The sequence below is a fragment of the Oreochromis niloticus genome, linkage group LG9, assembly GCF_001858045.2.
Source record: "Oreochromis niloticus isolate F11D_XX linkage group LG9, O_niloticus_UMD_NMBU, whole genome shotgun sequence".
NCBI classification, from domain to species: Eukaryota; Metazoa; Chordata; class Actinopteri; order Cichliformes; family Cichlidae; genus Oreochromis; species Oreochromis niloticus.
In genome coordinates this window covers 12,136,528-12,155,459 of record NC_031974.2, presented here as the reverse complement: position 1 = coordinate 12,155,459, position 18,932 = coordinate 12,136,528, and the positions used below count along the sequence as shown (strand labels likewise).

General features: G+C 41.5%; 1 protein-coding gene across 2 annotated transcripts in view; it reads left to right on the top strand.

Annotated features, from left to right (window-relative positions):
- Positions 1-1,281: 1,281 nt before the first annotated feature.
- arhgap21a (Rho GTPase activating protein 21a) overlaps positions 1,282-18,932 on the top strand; it is a 101,050-nt gene continuing 83,399 nt past the window's right edge. The window contains exons 1-2 of one of the 2 annotated variants that reach the window (XM_005449063.4): positions 1,282-1,679; positions 2,370-2,622. In XM_005449063.4, the coding sequence (XP_005449120.2) occupies positions 2,613-2,622 (10 nt within the window). In that variant the 5' untranslated portion in view covers positions 1,282-1,679; positions 2,370-2,612. Of the gene's footprint in view, positions 1,680-2,369; positions 2,623-11,741; positions 12,459-18,932 lie in introns of those variants that run through there. The other variant, XM_025910189.1, reaches the window with a different exon arrangement.

The window sequence follows — 18,932 nt, the reverse complement described above, 5'->3', positions numbered from 1 at the left end:
TAAGTTCCCCATTGTCTGAATGAGGGTGCACCAGCTTTTTAGACAATAGAGATGCTCTCTGAAACCGGGGAAACCTCACCACAGTATGGGTGAAAAGAGTCCTATTGTCCCATCTTCTATTGTGCTGCTGGAGTAGCCTGCAAACAGAACACTGTCAGTCTTTGTCTTTGTCCGGATCAGCTGGGCATCCCTGTTTTTTCATGCTCTGCGGAGCCCCATGTGGCTGCCATGCCCTACATGTCACCGTAATAAAGTTAAAGACACTGCTGTTACAGTTGATAATGGAAAGGCAAATATGTTTCACCGGCTGAAAGTTAGAAGCTCGGCATATGTGTAGCCCTCAAGGCTTTTTTCCCCCCCTCAGTATTTACAGTGATGTTCTTGTGATTTCATTTGCTGACTTTAAAAGGCTTAAATGGCTTATTGACACAGTATGGAATAAAGTGCTGATTAGCAAATGACTAGCTGTTTATTCTGTGAGTGTATAGTTGTCCCTGCCATTGTCACGAATGCCGATCATTAGTCATCAGTAGTGGAAGATGAATTTAAAAAGGGGTGGGAGGGTACGGAGTTCAGTACTTCAGTAATTTTCAGCTAACCAGATTGGCAAAGTACTAAAGTAAAAATAAAGTGCTAAAGTACTTAAGATTAGGAAACCACTTGAGAAGCCCCTCTTTTATTTTTTTTTATTTATTCATTCATTTATTTACATTTTCCATTACTGAATTTAAAAAGACAATCTCAGTTATGTAAAAACATGAAGCTGTATTTGAATATAAAAGTGGTAACATAGTAACAAGCCTATTCTAACAAAGAGTAAAGCTTCTGCTCAGATTTATTTTGAGTTCAAATGAAAAAGTATTATCAGAAAAACTACATCAGAAGATTTATAAGGAGTATGTATAGTACTTTGAAATTATTTTTCAGTGTGTACAACATGTTATGCTTTTTTTTTTAAATATATTTTTAATTGGAAAATTAATTAGAAAAAAATAATATGGGTAAAAACTATATTTTGTTCATAGATTGGGGTAAGAAATACCGTACATACCGGAATATAAGCTTAGTGTAACATAAAATACTATAGTAACAATGTAGCAAATAGTAGTTTTCATCCAGTAACCAGAATGAACCAGCTTCTACCCTTTTACTGAAATTGTTATGTAACAAGGCTTTCCATTGGGCCGCTTTAAAATTCCAAATTTAAACTGATCATCTGATTGGGTTTCCACCAGCGGGAAGGCAGGCCGAGGGGGCGGAGCTTTGTGCTGGTCCGGAGATTCGTCAATCTATGTACAGATTGTCGCGCCGCCAACCGGGACCACATAGGAGTACACGTTACTTTTTTGTCTGTATTTGGAGAAATTTTACATCGAAGTGAAACACGCAAATGAGTGGAAATGAATGAGGTTTAATTTTCGTCGGGTCTCCCTGACGGAGAAATGTACACTGAAGGGCGTTTTCCGTGTTTTTTCCAGCGTGTTTTTCCTAACAGGTAGTGAGCCTGAGCGCTCAGTCAGTGCAGCTCTGTAAGGAGACTGAATATCCCGCTTTGTAATCTCTTGACAGCCTTTTTAACCCATCTTTGGCTCGACGGAGGCTTATCTACTCTCAACAGAAATATGGACTGTGTGGTTTTTTTGGATATTTTTGGGCGTTATTTTCTGAATTTGTAATAGGTATGGGTTTCTTCTTTTTCTCTTTTTTTCCAATGTTCGCATTTATGGCAACAACCTGTCGTCCGCCTGGTTAGTATTTGGCAACAGGGAACCGTATTCAGAGCCACAGGGGAGGATTTTGTTGTTTAAAGTAGCCGAAAAATAACAAAAATTTGGCTTTTTCTGCAGCCTTTGTGTCATGTGTGAGAGAGAGTGAGCAGCGTATAGTATTATACACGGTGGCTGATGTATTGCCTTTACACCGCAGTGGCATACGTGGGGCTTGATGTGCACTTTCCTCCCCATGGAGTCACGAATAACGCTTTTATTTACCGCGCATGTATTTGTGCAGATTATTATTTCAGGTGTGTCTTTAATTAAAAGCATTAAGCATAAAGAAAACAAACCCACTCCCCCATGCACCTGCTACCGCTCACTTTTAGCTCTCCCTCAATTGAACTAGAGCTAGATTTTAGACAGGTGCTGACTGATTTCCCACTTTGGTATCTGTGTGCTACGATATCACTGTCATATTAGTAATTTTGTAAAAATTTAAGGCGATATAAAGTCTATTAGAGACGTGTTGTTTTCTATCAATAATAATGCAAGGATGTGGCGTTCAGTGGCTGTAGTAATTTTCTAAAGGCTTGCAAAAGTCTGCAAAAGCTTGACTTAGTTTAACTTTTTTTTTTTAAAATTATTTGTGCGTAGGTTTGAGTCACTGATGGACATGAAGAAGGAAGACGGTGTGGATTAGGATCTTCCCCTACCCTTTTTTTCTTTTCTTTTCTTTTTTCTTTCTTTCTTTCTTTGGTTTAATCCCCCCTCCTCTCCTCCTCAATGTGGGCTCTAAAGGACTTCTTCCCCCTCTGCGGCTTGCAATGAAATGATGGCAGCACGTTGGAGTGATTCACCCCAGGACAATGAGGAGCGTAAACACAGAGCCATAACTCCATGTGGCAAGGTAGGACTAGCTGCAGGATGGTGGCAGTTGATCATATAACTGTTACTGAGTGCATCAAAGTTCATTAAGGGCATTTTTTTTCCTTCCATATGGACCATCTGTTTTTGACACAATGTGCTGCTGAGCTGGGCTGTTGTGCAAAGTGCTTGCATGTGGATTCACTTGTCAGAACTCATCACCTAAAACCTCCAAAGTACCTAACATCATCAGCGCTGTCATATAGAGGTATCATCACTTGCACAAAACCTGGGGCTAAATTTAAGAAGAGGGCAAACAAGAGAGTGTGAGCGTAGCGCACAGCACATCTTCCAGTGTTCGGGGTGACAGGGTTCATCTTTTTTTCTTCACTCTTGCAACTGTTTAAGTGCACAAAGAGAGTTTTATACTTGCGGCGCTAATCTTACTGGGTCCTTTGTGTGTCTGCATGCCAAACTCTGATAAATGGCACATTGTGGAGCTCATCCTTTTCCTCTTGTGCGCCAGAGCTTCAGCGGTTACATCATCATAATCATCATCTCGGACCAGCTAGGCTTGAAGCATGTCATAACAGCATTGGACTGGTGGCATGTTTTGGATTAATCCATCATCAGAAAATGGCAACAGTGCTCTCTCTCTGTTTGTGTGTGTGTGTGTGTGTGTTTGTGTGTGTGCGTGTGTGTGTGACTGTAATCCTCTTACTGTGTCAGTACTAGCTGAGGATGGAGGACATAAATCTTTGGGAATGGAGTAACTCAGCATCCTAGCAGAGCTGGATTGTTTTTGCAGTGTTTGATGGGGTTAAAAAGAAGGTTTCTGCTTATGCTTTTTGTTTAAAGTGAATCTTAATGAGGCCATCAGGCTGGATTGTCAGCAAACATAGTTTATATGTTGTCTGTAAAAACAAACTGCCATGAGGCAAAACCTTTTCCTTGTGTCTTAGCGGTGAAGTTTTCCACTTGCCCGTTTCTGCAATCTAATAAATGCTCGCCACAACATCACTTAACTCTCCCACACTGCGGAAAACTCCAATCACCACATCGCAGCAAACTCCCAGCTTCCTTTGTCACTAGAAGTCCGATACTTAGAGCTTTTAATCAGCTGAGAACCACAGCTGATACTCGTAGCATGCTCAGGGACAGCCCACTGAATCTGCAGGTTGATACAATTGAAATCTGACTCTCCATCACACCTCTGCTTTGCCGCCGAAGCCGTGACTCACCCATGAGTCAGTGCCTGTGTTTAACCTGAATATTTGCAGCCCGGGGCCCGACATATGAGTGAGGCAGGTGTTTTTATCCACCTGATGCCTTCTGCAGACAAACGCCCAATTTTAAAGCTTGGCTGCTTATGAACTGCTGTCTCCCCCCAGGGGTCTAGTGAGAGTGCTCCCGCTCTTCCTCCTCCAGCTTCCCACCCCCACCTCCATCATCTTGGCTTGTTAATGAGGGAGAATCCAGGGGGTGGCTTCTCTAAACCTGCCCCCACCAAACCCCATCCTGCTACTGCCAAAGCAATGGCAGTAACTCTGTGATAATTTAGACACAGCTGCCCGGGTCATTAGGAGAAAAACACCCCACACTGTCTATCTGTCTTATTTGTGTTCTTTTCCTTAGTCGACCTACTGTCACGTTCAGGCTAGCAGGGCAGCTATGGGGCAGCTGAGGCCCTGAGTTGTTTACATCTCAAAGTTCCAGTAAAAATATATTGAAAAGCAAAAGACTTTACACTATCTGTGAAGTTTGTTTTTCTTGACTATGGAGTCAGAGTTGGTTTTTGTGTCCTAAATAACCTTCTGTTTGAAGTACAAAACACATCAAACCAAAAAGAATATAAGCAGGTTAGCTCTTGGTTGCAGCTCCTGGGCAATGACGTACTTTTGCTTCCAACCTTAATTGTCCACCATAACAAGTTTTTGGCACTACTGTGCTGACTTTTATTCGGACCCAGAGGTTGCTGTCTGGTTATCAACAACCGAACTTTCAAACTAAGAATGAAGGGGTTGTGCTCTAGAAGATTAGTCATGGATGGCCTTGCTTTTCTGGGACACGTGGAAAAAAAGGGAAGAAAGGCTAAAATGGCCATTTTTGTATACTTGGTCCAGACAATGACTACTACTGGGAAAAACCTTTCTCTCTCCAAAGCCCTGAATTTCGGTTTCATTGTTACTTTCGGTAAAGAAAGAATTTGGGTTTCCAAACTACAGGAAAATGACAAATTGTTTGTAAAGGATTGGAAACATGTATGAAACTCTCCAGCTCTCCATTGATTGCATCCCTTGTTGGGGAGTAGAAGACCAGTGATGGTGCTCTAAGCAGCAGTGATGCTCTCTTTCTTGTACTAAATATAGCCCCTACTAATTCTGTAAACCCCTGCGCTTTTTTTCTTCTTCCTCACCCGTCCACATGCTTGTCTTTCACCCGTCCTCTATTCCCGCGTGTTTTCTACGATGCTATATTTAACCCGTGGAAAGACGGATGCTGAGAGGGGAAAAATGGAGTCACTGTACTGGAATTGCTGCCTTTTTTCTCCTGAATGCTGTTAAAAGCAGCAAACACGTGAATGTTGGTCAGCACAGTATCATTTTAGGGTTCAGGGAATGCGACACTGGTCAGTTTCTGTGGAAATTACAGAAAGAGTCACTTTTTTTTTTTTTTTTCCAAACCCATACCCAGCTGGACACGTCAAAAAAAAATTAATTTTTTCAGTGTCACCTCCCAACCCTAATATGATTTCATGAAAATGAAATATCTAGCTACGTGTGCAAAGTCTCCAAAGGATCTATCCGTGTTTGGGCCATGATGTTTTATCAGTCAAAGCAGCGACAAAGGGATGTCGATTTGCATACATCTGAAAAACAAATGTGTCTCGTGCAGTAGATCAGGCCACTTTTATGTTCTGCAAACAAGACATTGACTTGGACATGACCTGGCTTCTGATTAAGCACACACGCACATGCACACAGAAGGTGTCATGGGAATAACCAGGAGCATGCTCTTTGAAGGGTTTTCCCATTTGAGAACGCCACTTCTCCCTCGCTCTATCGGTCAAACTGAAAGTGGAGTGCATGTGTGTATATTTTGGCATCTCTTATCGGAATCAAGCTTCCCAGCTATTTTTTTTTTTCCTGGAAAAGACAAAAAAGGAAATCTGCATGCATGCTGCACTCAAATCAAGGTCACCCGGGATATGTGTGCATATGTGTGCCGGACCGCACCCGTATCTTTTCCTCTCGTGGAGCGGGTGACATTAACGCTCGGTATGGCTCCTCCGCTCGGCCACACAGGCCGCAGTCACGCTGGACGCTATTTTTCCGCTAGTTACAAGCAGAGACAGATGATTGATGGATGGATGTGTAGGGGGGAAACAAATGGGTGGGAGCAGGAAGTGGGAAGATGAGAGTTTATCCACTGGAAAAAAAAATACCCCCCTTTCCTCATCTTTTATTTATTTATTTATTTTTTGTTGTTGTTGCCAATTGGCTCAGTGTCATAGCCTCTTCTGCCTGGATGCTCCCGCCCCTACGTAAGATTAAGGGAGGGCAGAATGAGGAGGTGGTAGGAGTTTGGGTGGTGGTGGTAGTGGGGGGGTTGCACATGTAGGCAGACAGGCAGAACAGAACCAGTCTAATGCTCAGTGAGCATGATACACTATCCATTACACATGCCCAAGGCACCTCCATCAACACTTGCCCTCTCTCTGGCTCTGTCTTTGGCTCCGAGGCATGACATACACTGCTCAGATGTGTGCTCAGTTGATCTGCATAGCACATTTCTTAAGGCGGTATTCACACTCCTCCTCCTTCATCCTGTCATATTCTACACCCTGCACGTTTCATGAACCACAGATTATGTAATGCACTGGGCTGTGGCTGCTGGTAGATAATGAATATGTGGAACACATACATCGAAAAAGGACACTCATTTCAGGTGACCTTTTCTTACATTTATTATTTATTTTGGAAGTGAAGCATATACTGTATAGCAGTTATGCATTAGCAGTGTCTGCGTAGGTTCTCAGTCATCCAGGTCATGGTAATCTAAGGAGCCTGAAGTTTCTTGAAGACGTTTCACCTCTCATCTGAGAAACGTCTTCAGTTCAGCGCATTAGCAGTGTTTGTTTTTGAAAGGACCTTATGTAACAGACTGTTATCAGAATACACATCGTAACCTGTGGTGTTAGTCTGGGCTCTGAGGTCTTGGCAGGAAACCACATTATTTCCTGTTAGCATCAGCAGTGGAAATGAACAAGGGCACTCTGATGAAGGAATGATTTCATGAATGGATGGCAGAGAAGCCACTGGAAGCTGTTGGGGGTTTATTTAATATGGCCTTTAAAGTGTACTACACCAAACTGAACACAGCTTCTTGATCGCAGTCTGGCAGTTGTTTACAGAAAAATAATTGGAACTGGTGACGTCGGCTGAGTATATTTAATGTTGCACATACTGGAGCGCTCTTCATCTGCTATAATGCTAACTGAGTGACACAAGACAAATAGGTGAGCTGTGCAAGTGCTGCTCTGCATGCACATGGTGGGTGAGAGGAGAGACATGGAAGCATGTCAGCTGAACAGGCAAATAAGTATGAAGTCATAATATTTGCTTGTTGTTTTCTATTTTTTTAAAGTTTCTTTATAGTTCTTTTGAGTTACTGTTGCAGGTGATCAGGCTTGCCAGACTGTTGGGATGCATGCTGCTGGTAGAAACTCTTGACCACAGTTACTAAATGACAACAGTTAACAGTTAATACTAGAAAACTTCTGCGATTTAATACTCTAATTTACAGTTGGGGAAATATGGGATGTTTTTGGTTTGTTGAAGCCTTAAATATAATTTTGATCAGAGCTAGGCCACAGGGGAACCTTTTAGACCTTGGGTCCTTGGTGGAAAAAAGTGGTCCCAGTGGGTTGTGTGGCATCCCCAGGTGAAGGACCTGGGGATGACCTTTTGGCTGCTGGGCATGCCTTAGTCATGACTGATGAAAAGGCGGAGCACGAGCTGGGCTGACGGATTGGTGTAATGTCATCAATAATAAAAGCATTGTACTGGACTGCTTTAGTCAAGAGAGGATTGAGCGGAACGTGTCTTTTTCGTTTTTACCAGAGCGTCTATGTTCTAGCCGTCACCTATGTTTGTGAGAGCTGAGTGATGACCGAAAGCATAAAGTTGCAAATACAAAGGTCCGAAATGAGTTTGGCTAGCCTCTGCCTTAGAGACAGGGTGAGGAGGTCAGATAGAAGTCTCAGAGTAGAGCCCCTGCTCCTTCATGTTGAAAGGAGATAGTAAGGTGGTTAAGGCATCTGGTTTGGATGCCTCCTGGGCACCTCCTTTTGGAAGTTTTCCAGGAACGCCCAACTGGGAGGAGACCCCGGGGTAGACCCAGAACCTACTGAAGAGATTATATATATCATTTGACCTGAGAACACCTCAAGTTCCTCTGGTGGAACTGGAAAGTTTTGCTGGGGAATAGGATGTCAGGAATACCCTGCTAAGCTTGCTGCTACCATGACCTGGCTTCAGAAAGGGAAAGAGGACAGCTGGATGGATTTTTCGGTAACAAGACAGTGGATTGATCAGTTATTTGTTTTGACAAAAATGTAATAATAATCAATGAAACCATTTTGTACATTATACAAACAAACAATAGCAAATATGATTCTAAATTAGTCTTAAAACGTTAGGTTGACAGAACAAGCAGTTTAAAGTCATTACACAGGGTAAAATAGGCTGTATTTAGGCAGTGTTTTTCTAGACTTATTAATTTCTCAAAGCACAAGTCATAATCAGATTATTCTGGTCACCATTGACGTCATGTTTATTTAACACAATAACTCAAAAACTTTTGAAAGAGCTTAACAAAACAAATTGATTTGCAGCTGTTTTTTCTTGTTTGGCTTCTTGAAACTAAGGTTACCAAATGGCTTAATTTGTCGTAGCCTTCTTGTTCAATAACGACTTTCTTACTGTCATCTTGGTCCAAGCAGAACTAAACCTGAGCCAGCATGCTGGCGTCTGAGGTTTGAGTTTGAACACATAAAATACAGTTTTCAAATACCAGTCACATATACAAATGATTGACACATAGCGCAAAGGTTTTTTGGGAGGGAGGTGGGTTTAGTTTCTTTACTAAAGGCACTTCCATCTACTTTCCTATTAGCGGAGCGCCCGCTCCACCTCCTTGGGATTTCTTTGCCTGCATTTTCTGTTTAGCAGTTATAAAAATTAGCTATCTGGATGGATTGAATAAAAATGCTAATTTTGATGTGTATTATCTCTTCTCCACTGATGTTAATAACCCACCTCATCCATCTGCTGTCTCAATAAGCCTCGTGTCCTTTCGTGACTTTCATGGCGTTCTCTTCCTGATGGCCTCATCTATTTTCCGTCAGTGAACTGAGGTAACGTGGACATCCGTGGAACACACATGCGCTGTGTGTTGTTTTGAACGCGAGGTCGTGTGGCACTGCCTGCGTGAGAGCGCCACGAGATCCATAACTCACAATTGATTGGATTATATTGGCTTCATCGTGGGGGGAGGGCACATGCTTTTGCTCTTTACCGGACTATTCCTGGCGTGTGACGGAGGGAGTTTTGGAGCCACATGGTGCTGCATGATGTCACAGCGGTTTACTGTCTAGATGTTATTTAGACAGTTGTGTGTCAGTAATTCAGCATTTTATGCTTTAAATTATTCCAGCATGAGATAATTTGGACTAACGTGATGTCTTTAATTTCCAGAAATCTAAAACAAATTCTGCTATTATAAGGAAAACTGAACTGATGCAAAGTCCTCTCTCACAAACTGCTTTCAGAATATTTTTCAGAAACATTTTGATGCCTTTTAAGAGGTAATTTCACTTTTTTGAAACATCGCCAAGGAATGACGCACTTTATTAGAATTGCCTGGCCTAGATTTAGATATTGTGGGAACAGTGAGTCCTTGTTGAAGATATTGGTCGAAGATTTGCTTGTATTAATCCCCCTAACTTCTTAAGCATTTTGTTGTGTTTTGTTTTAAACGTAAGATGTCAAAACATCGGCTTTGACGTGTTTAATCTTGCCAGGAAGTCTGCAGACAGCTGGACGGTTTGACCGACATCATGTTTTGCCTTATTCCATGTGATATTTTGGCTTGTCTTGCTGAGCGTCTTGACAGAAGCTCCCTCCACCCATGTGGTTATTTTTTTTAAGCTAATCAGACATATTTGGTGCCTCCCGTCCGGAGATAAAGTTAGCTGTAAGTTTAAAGAAGCAATTTCACAGTAAAATCAAATATGCATGTTTTAATTCCAGTCTGGAGGCTTCACACCAAGCATCTACATTTACATCTTGTCACTCCCACGAATGTCAGCCTCTCCTAACAGCTATATGCCATAGACTGTCTATAAAAGATAGAGATAGCCACTGTGACTTCATCCTCAGTTTAATTTACATATTAGCTTTTTGTTCTGAAAGTGACCATATTTGAATGAGAGGGTGAGGTACTAAGTTACCAGCTAGAGTCACTACACCTGGTTAATAAAGTACATTTATAAATAGTACGGGTGCAGTGTATAGACACAGATATAGGTGATTAATGGTAAGTAACAGACTAAGAAATTCACGAGAACTGAAGCAAAACTTTTTGGATGAATGTTACGACTCAATAAGCTGTAATGTTTGTCACATAATTACAATAAAATTCTCTAAAAGGCACAGACTGTGCAAACACAGTGTACTGAGACCTAGAACACTGTGCTGGCACACACTGGCCACACTTTATAAATGCTTAAAGCTAGGCTTAAAATCCACATGGATTATTATAAGTAAATTCACATGTTGCATAGTTGTTACAGTAGGGAGCTATTCATATAGAGCTAAACAGTTTTTCATACTAGGCTATAAGCATGGTGTAACGTTGAGCATTTTAACATGTGAGACCATAGTGACTGAAGCAAGCCTCAAGTGGCCAGGTGAGGAACTGCAGTTTCAGGCACTTACTGTGTCTGCACTGTGGTACAGGTTGATTGTGTAGTTTGGTAGAATGAAAATAGTTCCTATATGAAATTGCTCACCACAAACTCCCACAGTGAACACCCCTTTAATTAAGTTTAGTAGACATCTCTATAGATCATATGCCTGAAAAAGGGAAACTCATATCAGAGCAATCTAGGTGGATAAATAGCACTACAGCCCAGAGGAAAAAGCAGAGAAGAGCCAGTGAGTGTTCATCTCCCGAGCTGGTCTGCTTAGAGTGAGCACTGAATTTTGGGTAGCCATGTCTGGTCTCTGGTCGAGTGTGGGGACTTGGCTGACCTTTTGGGCCAGACTGTGTTTGTAGCCTCCTGAGCTGACACAGTCTCATGTCTGCATGATTACTCAAGCTGTCTCACTCTTCTTTTAAAAATACGTTCACTGTGGTCCCCTTGTGTGTGCAGATGTCACTCAAAAGTTGAACATTTTCAAATTAGGGCACGATAATTTTATGAATTATAATTCTGAATTTTGCACACGTTTAATTATAATTCCTGCTCAGGCTTTGCAATCTTTAGAGAAGGAAAAAAACAGAAGCTTTTATTAAAAATGTATGAATACTTTAAATCCCACCTCAGGCTGCTTTGTAGTTATGGCGTTTCTCATTTGAAGTGGATTTAATACATCTCCCTGATGAAGCAGACTCACAGCGAATGTCACAGTCACAAGCATCTGGACGTCATAGAGCATCAAAGGAGTGGAAGAAACATAAGTAGTCCCAGGCAGCTGTTTACTGGCATCCAGTAGTTTGCAGATTCTGTCTTCTCACATATTAAAATGATTCACTGCATACTTTTTCTTTCTTTTAAAAGCTTGATTTCTTTGATATCCCACAGCGAGAGGAAGTCTTAAACTGGACGCTCATTTACTTTGCTCTGTGATGGTGGGGGCTGCGGCACTCCTCCTGCCTTTTGTCAGGGAGTCTGAAGAGTTTTTTGCAGAGTAATGAAATAAATAACTCAGGCTGCACAGCGTCCCGCATTGCCGACAAAGTGCAGCATCACTCAGGTTTTCAGGTTGAGGCAGAGCGCCTGCATAGCGCCTCTCTACTATACCTTTTTGCAGGACATCTTGAGCCCTGTTTAGGTATTATAAGCATTTAATTGAGCTTCAGTATGAGACTGCAGAGGAAGATATGGATCAAGTCAAAGACAGAGACTTTTAAGGAGGCAGAGGGAGAGAGGAGGGTAATCATTTGGTTGTCCTGCATTGTGGCCTCATGCATGTAGATTAAGAGTGATCCTGTGCCGCTCTCAATCTCAAGCTGCCTGTGCCTGGTACCACTGCAGAGACGAGCACCGGGAGGCACAGCCAGCCTGGAAGAGAGACAGAGAACATCAAAAAGAGCCTAGCAAAATGCAGAGGCGCATAGCAAGGAGAGGCGCATCCTTCTGCGTTGTCTTTTAGGCGTCTCTGCCGCCGGTCAGCGTGCTGTTAACTCTTTTCTCCCGCTCCTCTCTCTTTTTTTTCTTTTAAATGCTAAGATAATCCCCCGAGTTTCTGTGCAGCCTGAATCATTAACATATTGTTCATTAAGCGTGTCTGGGGCGATGGCCACAGCTGACAGGGTACCTGCTGGGCTTGCAGATGGGCACGTGGACGTACCCTTCTGCTGATGCTTCTCTCTTGCCTCCTCGCACTTGCCTCTCCGGGGTGGAGAAGAAGTAGCGACGGTGCCAGCAGGGTGCTGCTGGGCACAGCGGGGTATGGTACACACAGCTGAGGGGCAGGTGTCTGGGCGGCTTGTGTTTCTTCAGTGAAAATGGCTCATCTTAAAGTTCTCGACTGTATGATTAACAACAACTGGAGGTTGATTTGTGATCTGTACTGCGCCTGGAGCAATCAGGTCAGTCTTCTCTTTTATTTATTTATTTATTTTTTTGGTATTATAACAATATTTAGAGCCATCTTGCTGTAGGGCTGTTTTAGACGAACATACCGTGGTTCCCATATGCAAGTCATTCCTATTGCAGCAGTTATGCAGCAGCATTACTTTGACCTGCAGATATCAGTCACCTCTCCTTACTCTTCTTTACGAACTCGTCTTCCTCCCTGGCCCCTGTTTCTCTCTGGAGTTCTCCAGCAAAGGCATCCCTGACATTTCGGGTATTAATAGCCAGCATTCATTCAGAAGTGCAGTGTGGAATTAGAGACTGTGGAGTGCTTGGCATGCTGACCTCTGAGTGTCCCCGTTCTTGCAGACAGAGTGCCTCGTGTAGCCTCAGGTGGCTCGACGCTAAACTTCATTTTATAAAATCAGTCTCATCAAGTGATTTAATAAGAAGTATTCTCTGTCCAGTACAACTTTCTGGAAGGACCGTTGAGGAGTAAATAGATTGAATCTGATAAGAGCGATAAGAGAAATACTGACCCGGGATTGGAGGAGTGGTACATTTTTGCATGAATCAGTGTTTGGCTAGCTATGATGATGGTTGTTTTTTTTGCATTGGTTTGCATTTTCTTAAATTAAATCTGTGTTGATTTTATAAATTCAAGTGGAAAGATAATGCTGCACATATTATAAAGCAAAAGTGTTGGGATAACCTGAATATCACCGTTTTACAGCTATCGGGGAAAGCAAAATAACCTCAAAATTAGAGAAAAAATTAGAGAAAAAATGCTGAACAACATTCTGTTAGTAAGTGCAGCTAGCAGGCAGCAGTATTTGTTTTGATACAAGCTGGGTTTTTTTTTTTAAAATTATTATATTTGAAGCAACAAATGAAACACAGGCATTTTCCAAATTTATGGCAATGTTATCATGCAGACTATGATAAGTTTGTGAGCTAACAACCTATCTGAGAGCATGTGCCAGGTTGGTGTGCTGTTAGCTCTATCGGCAGTTTCCGTTGGGCGGTGGCCGGCTTCAACATATCGCCCAACATCTATTCTGGCTCATTTGTAAATGAAAAAAATGCTTTTGATTGGTGTTCAAAAGTGACGAATAAACTTATTGGGTTAGCTTAGGATCAAAACCTGGCTGCTGAAATCTAGAGGAAGTTGTACTTCCTTTTAATGGGGGTGGGATGTCTAGTAAACGGTGAAGTTGTTCTATGTTGAGAGAATGATGTAAGCGTGAGGACATCCAAGTATATGAATATGGATGTCTCGTCCATACAATGCTGTTTTCTGTGTTATCTAGTTTGGATCCATCTGTCTTTACATGCAGAGAAGTCAACTTGGCACCATAACAAACCCTTCATATCTCTGACATGCCTCTTAGGCTTTTTCACTGGATACCCACACAGACAGCTCATTGTTTCATGCATTTTTCCCCTCTCCCTTTTTTCATTTTGCCGTGGAATGCCTGATGTGAGGACTAAAGAAGTCTTGCCGTGTTGAGCAATGTGGCAGCTCTGCTCTCTGGCTTGCCCCTTCCCCTAATTTAATTTTAGCTGCGCTGAAAATTGTTTGCGTCCCAAGCCGAACTGATAGGCCTCTGTTTCCAGAGAGCCGCTGCTGTCCAGGGCGCTGAAAACAGCCTTTGTGTGCCAGTAGCACAGCACCGAGGCTCCATAAAATATTTACAGGCTCACACCTGGTGTGAAACTACGAGAGAGAAGCCAGGGAATCAACAACACTGCCACCAATAACTGTGAGGCCCCGGCACTATTAATATTCAAGTTAAACAAATAATCAAAGACAATCTTAAAGCTACTATTTGGTAGGGGGATTGCTTTATTCTTAACCGGTTCGAATGAAACACTTATACATCACATCTTGTTTAAACACTGTGTTTTATCAGACACTTGTCTAAATAAAGAAGTTTTTCAGGCACCAGATGTGGTTAAGTTAAAGCTGTTAGATCTACTCATAATGTTGGAAACTCCTTCAACCTCCCCTCTATACTGCAGTGGATATGGGAACGACATCTGTAACCCTCTGAAACCAACGGTTGACCAGCTGTGCGACGGTGAGAGTAGCTGGTAATATAGCCTACTTTTGGTTCTCTTTGTTTCCATATATTGCTTAATTTTTCATTTGTGCACTGGAGTGTTATGTATATGAAAACCTCCTGAGAGGCCATTACTTGTACTACTGCTGAAACCTTTGTAATGGACATTTAGAAACAGCAGAATTTCTCCAGCAGAACTATGGTTGTTTGCCGTTTTTATTCCACGAATGCCAATTTTGTCACCAAACAATGCATCTCAACTCCAACTAGGACTAGGCCAATTAATCACATTTTATTTTCACATTACAATTGGCTTCCTGGGGTCCAACTATCATGAAAATAAGATTGATTACACTTCTTTGTAAAGCCTGCCCTGTTCAGACCAAATCAGTCTTTGGTTATCAGAGCTGTCAGAAGATTAAAAAGTTGTATCAGTGTTTCTGAAGATGAACATAATCACTGCTGCTGTGGACCTTCTGTGGTGGGGCCTCGCAAATGCAAGATTCACAGTAAAAAACACATCCTAGTTTTGGCCAAACTCCCATCTGAATCCCGGGAGTGTCCCACTGTCCATCTGTCCACAGTTCACATGCATTGCTACTCCTCCTAGAGTATTGGGAAGGATTTAGTCAAACTTGCACGCAAAGCTCACCCAATGGGTCCTCATCCAGATTGTACTCTAGGTCAAGGTCATATATTTTGTTTTGAAATTACGTTTTTTTTTAATACTACTAGAAAAAATCTGATGCCTAACAAATATGTTTCATGCATCACTATAATAAAATCATTTCAAGATTTTTTAAGCAGGGTTTAATTTTCAGTCATGTTTGGATGCATATTTATACCCCAAAGGCCAATTAGGCAACAGAAAGAAACCCTTCATTATAATTTTCTTTTGTTCTGAGCAGCCTCACCTCCAATAGTTAATATAAAGATTTACTGTAGCTTGTGTTATGCTAATAGTGGCTAACAGACTGGTAGATTATTAGCGTCATGCAGATGTGTTGATGGTGATAATTAAAACAAAACAAAAGAAAAAAACTTTAAGACATCAAACAGCATAGTTTTTTTAAATTTTTTTTTACATATACAGTGTCACTGTTTTAAAAACTTGTTATGAGTAAAAATTCGTGCTCTCCTCTTTAGGTTTAAGTCTCTTTTATTATGCATACCAACTAAAGCAACTACCAGTCGTAGGTAGCATTAGTTCCACCTTGGCTGGTTGGATGTTTCACCTCACTTTGGTCTGAGGAGTACCGGTACTTTTGACATGGCACTAGGGGGTTAAACATGAGAGTGTATGTGTCATGGGGACACACTGTCACGACCTTACGCTGTCAAAAGACCTCAAAGAGCAACTAGAATTAATAATTCATCGATGAGGAAAGCAATTATACAGGGCCTTGCTTGCATCGGGGGCCGGGGGGGGGGACCCTGGGGACTCTAATTGGCCCACCTGCTCTCTTTTCTCTGAGGGGTTGGTGAGGTGGTTGGCTGGATGTAAGGGCGCTGTGTATATCCTCACTGTCTTTGTTTGGATGCCTCTGGCTCTGAGCTGTACACGTGGGGGGATGGCTTTTCTTGTTGGTGTGTTGGAAGCCATCTCTGACATCCCCATATTGATGGACCACACCCAAAACCAGAGGAAGAGCTTCCCAAGCGCTCCATGAAGCTTTATTAGTATTTTTATTGGTATTTGAGTAGCATTAGTAAAATGATTTTCCTAAACAGCAGTTGAAGCTCCTCTTTTCCTGTCACCTGATCCTTGTGTATATTAATAATAAATTAAAGGCGATTTTGCTTGGTTTATTTCAAAGTGTTTGGTATGTTAATGCACTTTGACTACTTCTTGGGGCTGAGGTTTTAGTTAATTAATGGCAGCAGGAAGCTGCAGATTAGTTAATAGCTCTAAACATAATTAAACTGGCATACACTTGAGTAGAAAACCTTTTTTTTGGTTTGGTGTGGTCTTGCAGTAAACCCCTTTTCAGCGTCTGATGTGTGTCGGCCCACTGTCAGCTGGTCTTTCTCTCTGTCTGTCTGTCCCTTTCTCTCCTTTCTCCTTCCATCTCCATTTCTCCTTTGTGGAGAGGAATTCCAGGCTGTTGGCCCGCACAATTGCCCGTCCATTAGCATATGAAAGCAGCCGAGGGGCAGTGAGATGAGGCGGGAAAAAGAGAGGGAAGGGGAGTCATAAAACTTTCAAATCAGTTCCGAGCAGACTTCAGAACTTTAATCAGCCCCATGCTAGCACATGTGCCTCTGTGCACATGCATTTTCCTCTGGGAAATCTTTATGTTTGTTAATGAAGAAGCGCATAGTTGTCTGCTCATTTGGTTTGATGCCTGAGGTTTTACTCTTGAATTATGTTAAACTGTTATGCTTGACAATTTGAGCATGTCAGTAAAAAAAAAAGAGAGAGACTTGTTTATCTGTTTAACTACTTTTTTTCAGCCTGAAATGTCCAAACACTCATGATGATATATTCTGATCACATGCTTGTCTCAGGCATAAAATCAGTCATTCATAACGATTTGATTCCTTGAACTTAGATCATAAGGTGGAGGATACATCTAATAACTTGTTTTCTGAGACTTTCTAGAATTCTGTCATCAACACTAAAAGAAGAAAATAATTTGAAAATGTGAAAATATTGACATTTTCAGTATTTGATGATTTTTATATAATTTCTGTTTTTGGGAAGTGATACAGATTTGATTGACAGAGAATCCATAAATCACTGGTGTGTGTCGGTCACCCTCTCCATGGATTGATGGATAACTTGAGAAGAATATTTTTTCCTCTTAGTATGAAATTTGAAGAATTAAAACCCCCACCATGGGGGATCTAGGGTTTCCAGCACCTGGGCTGCATTCAGTCTCAAGAAAAAAAATAGGAAAACATTAAATTAAATTAAACAGCACTTAAGTTATGCAAACAAGGCACTACTGGCAGCTAATCCCCTTTGCTTCTAGGTTAATATCTGTGGGTTTATATATATACGTCGCTGCTTATTGGGTAACACTTCTGACACTCCCACGAAAGAAGAAAAAAACAAATCCTGCTGCACAGCATTGCAACACATTTCAAGGAAACATGTTGTTCAACCAAAGGTTTTTGGTTTGAATGTGCCCTTGTGTTCTGTGGTGGACTGACTGTACTTGGTATTCATAATAACACTAAAAGAGAGGATGGGAGGGTTGTTGACATTACTGCTACACATAATTTTGTAAGAGTGGATTTTCATACTCATCCCCAGCAGAGAACATTTTTCATGGCTCTAACTGACTTAATGTTTATGAAAGGAGCTAGAAAAGGAAAAGATTCATAGTAGGTAGTAGGCTGTAGCAGCACTCAGGCAGAACTGTATACCAGGAAAATGCTTTGTTTTTGTTTTATTAAACTGATATAAATGTCAATTCAATTAATTTCAATTTTATTTTTTTATAGCACCATATCACAACAACAGTCACCTCAAGGCGCTTTATACTGTAAGTTAAAGACCCTAAAAAGGTAGAGAGAAAACGCCAACAATCAGATTACCACCTATGAGCAAGTACTTGGAGACAGTGGGAAGGAAAAACTCCCTTTTATAGGATAAAACATCCAGCAGATCCAGGCTCAGGGAGGGGCAATTATCTTGTTGAATGAAGATAGGATAAAAGACACTGTGGAAGACAACATCGTGTATTAAGGTGATGTGTTTAGCCAGTCCACATGCCACCATAGGAGTCTCTGCTGGGGTTTCAATAGTCCGCTGAGCTCAGTGAGCTGTGAAAGATTTTACCACTTGAAGTGGTAAAACATGTTGCTTTTTCAGTTTGATAAAGGTGAGCAAGCTGAAACTGACAGTTTTGTGCTTTGAAAAAGTTATGGCTAAAAGGGTAACATTTCAAACTATTGCTTAAATAAATAATTAATCAACAGTAAGTGCTGCTCAACAAGTGGTAGTGGACATTTCCAGTAAAAAATCTTATTTGATTTTCACTGAAAACTAATCAGCTATTCTTCGAAGATTACCTCCAATCCCGAACTGCTCACTTATAGTTTTGGACCACATTGGGCGTACTGAGGCATGAAACCATTAGGCAATGCCTCCCACTGAGACAGGTTAATGTTTACATACTAGAAATATAAGCCACTTTTGGCTGTTTTCTTATTCACAAGGGGTTGCCATAGCAGGTAGCTCTGGGTGTGTGATTTAGCAGACAATGCCATTCCTGAAACAACCCCAAAGGGATTTGTGTCTCCTCTCAGAACTGAAGCGGGGATCTTTTGCTTGTTAGGCAAATGTGTAAACCACTATACTATGGAGCCACTTGGTTAATGTTTACATACAACGGGCAATTTTCTGTGAAAATAGTTTATCTATGGGTGCATGGACCTTGGAGATGACACTAGAAGCATTTTAACAGGGTTTTATTA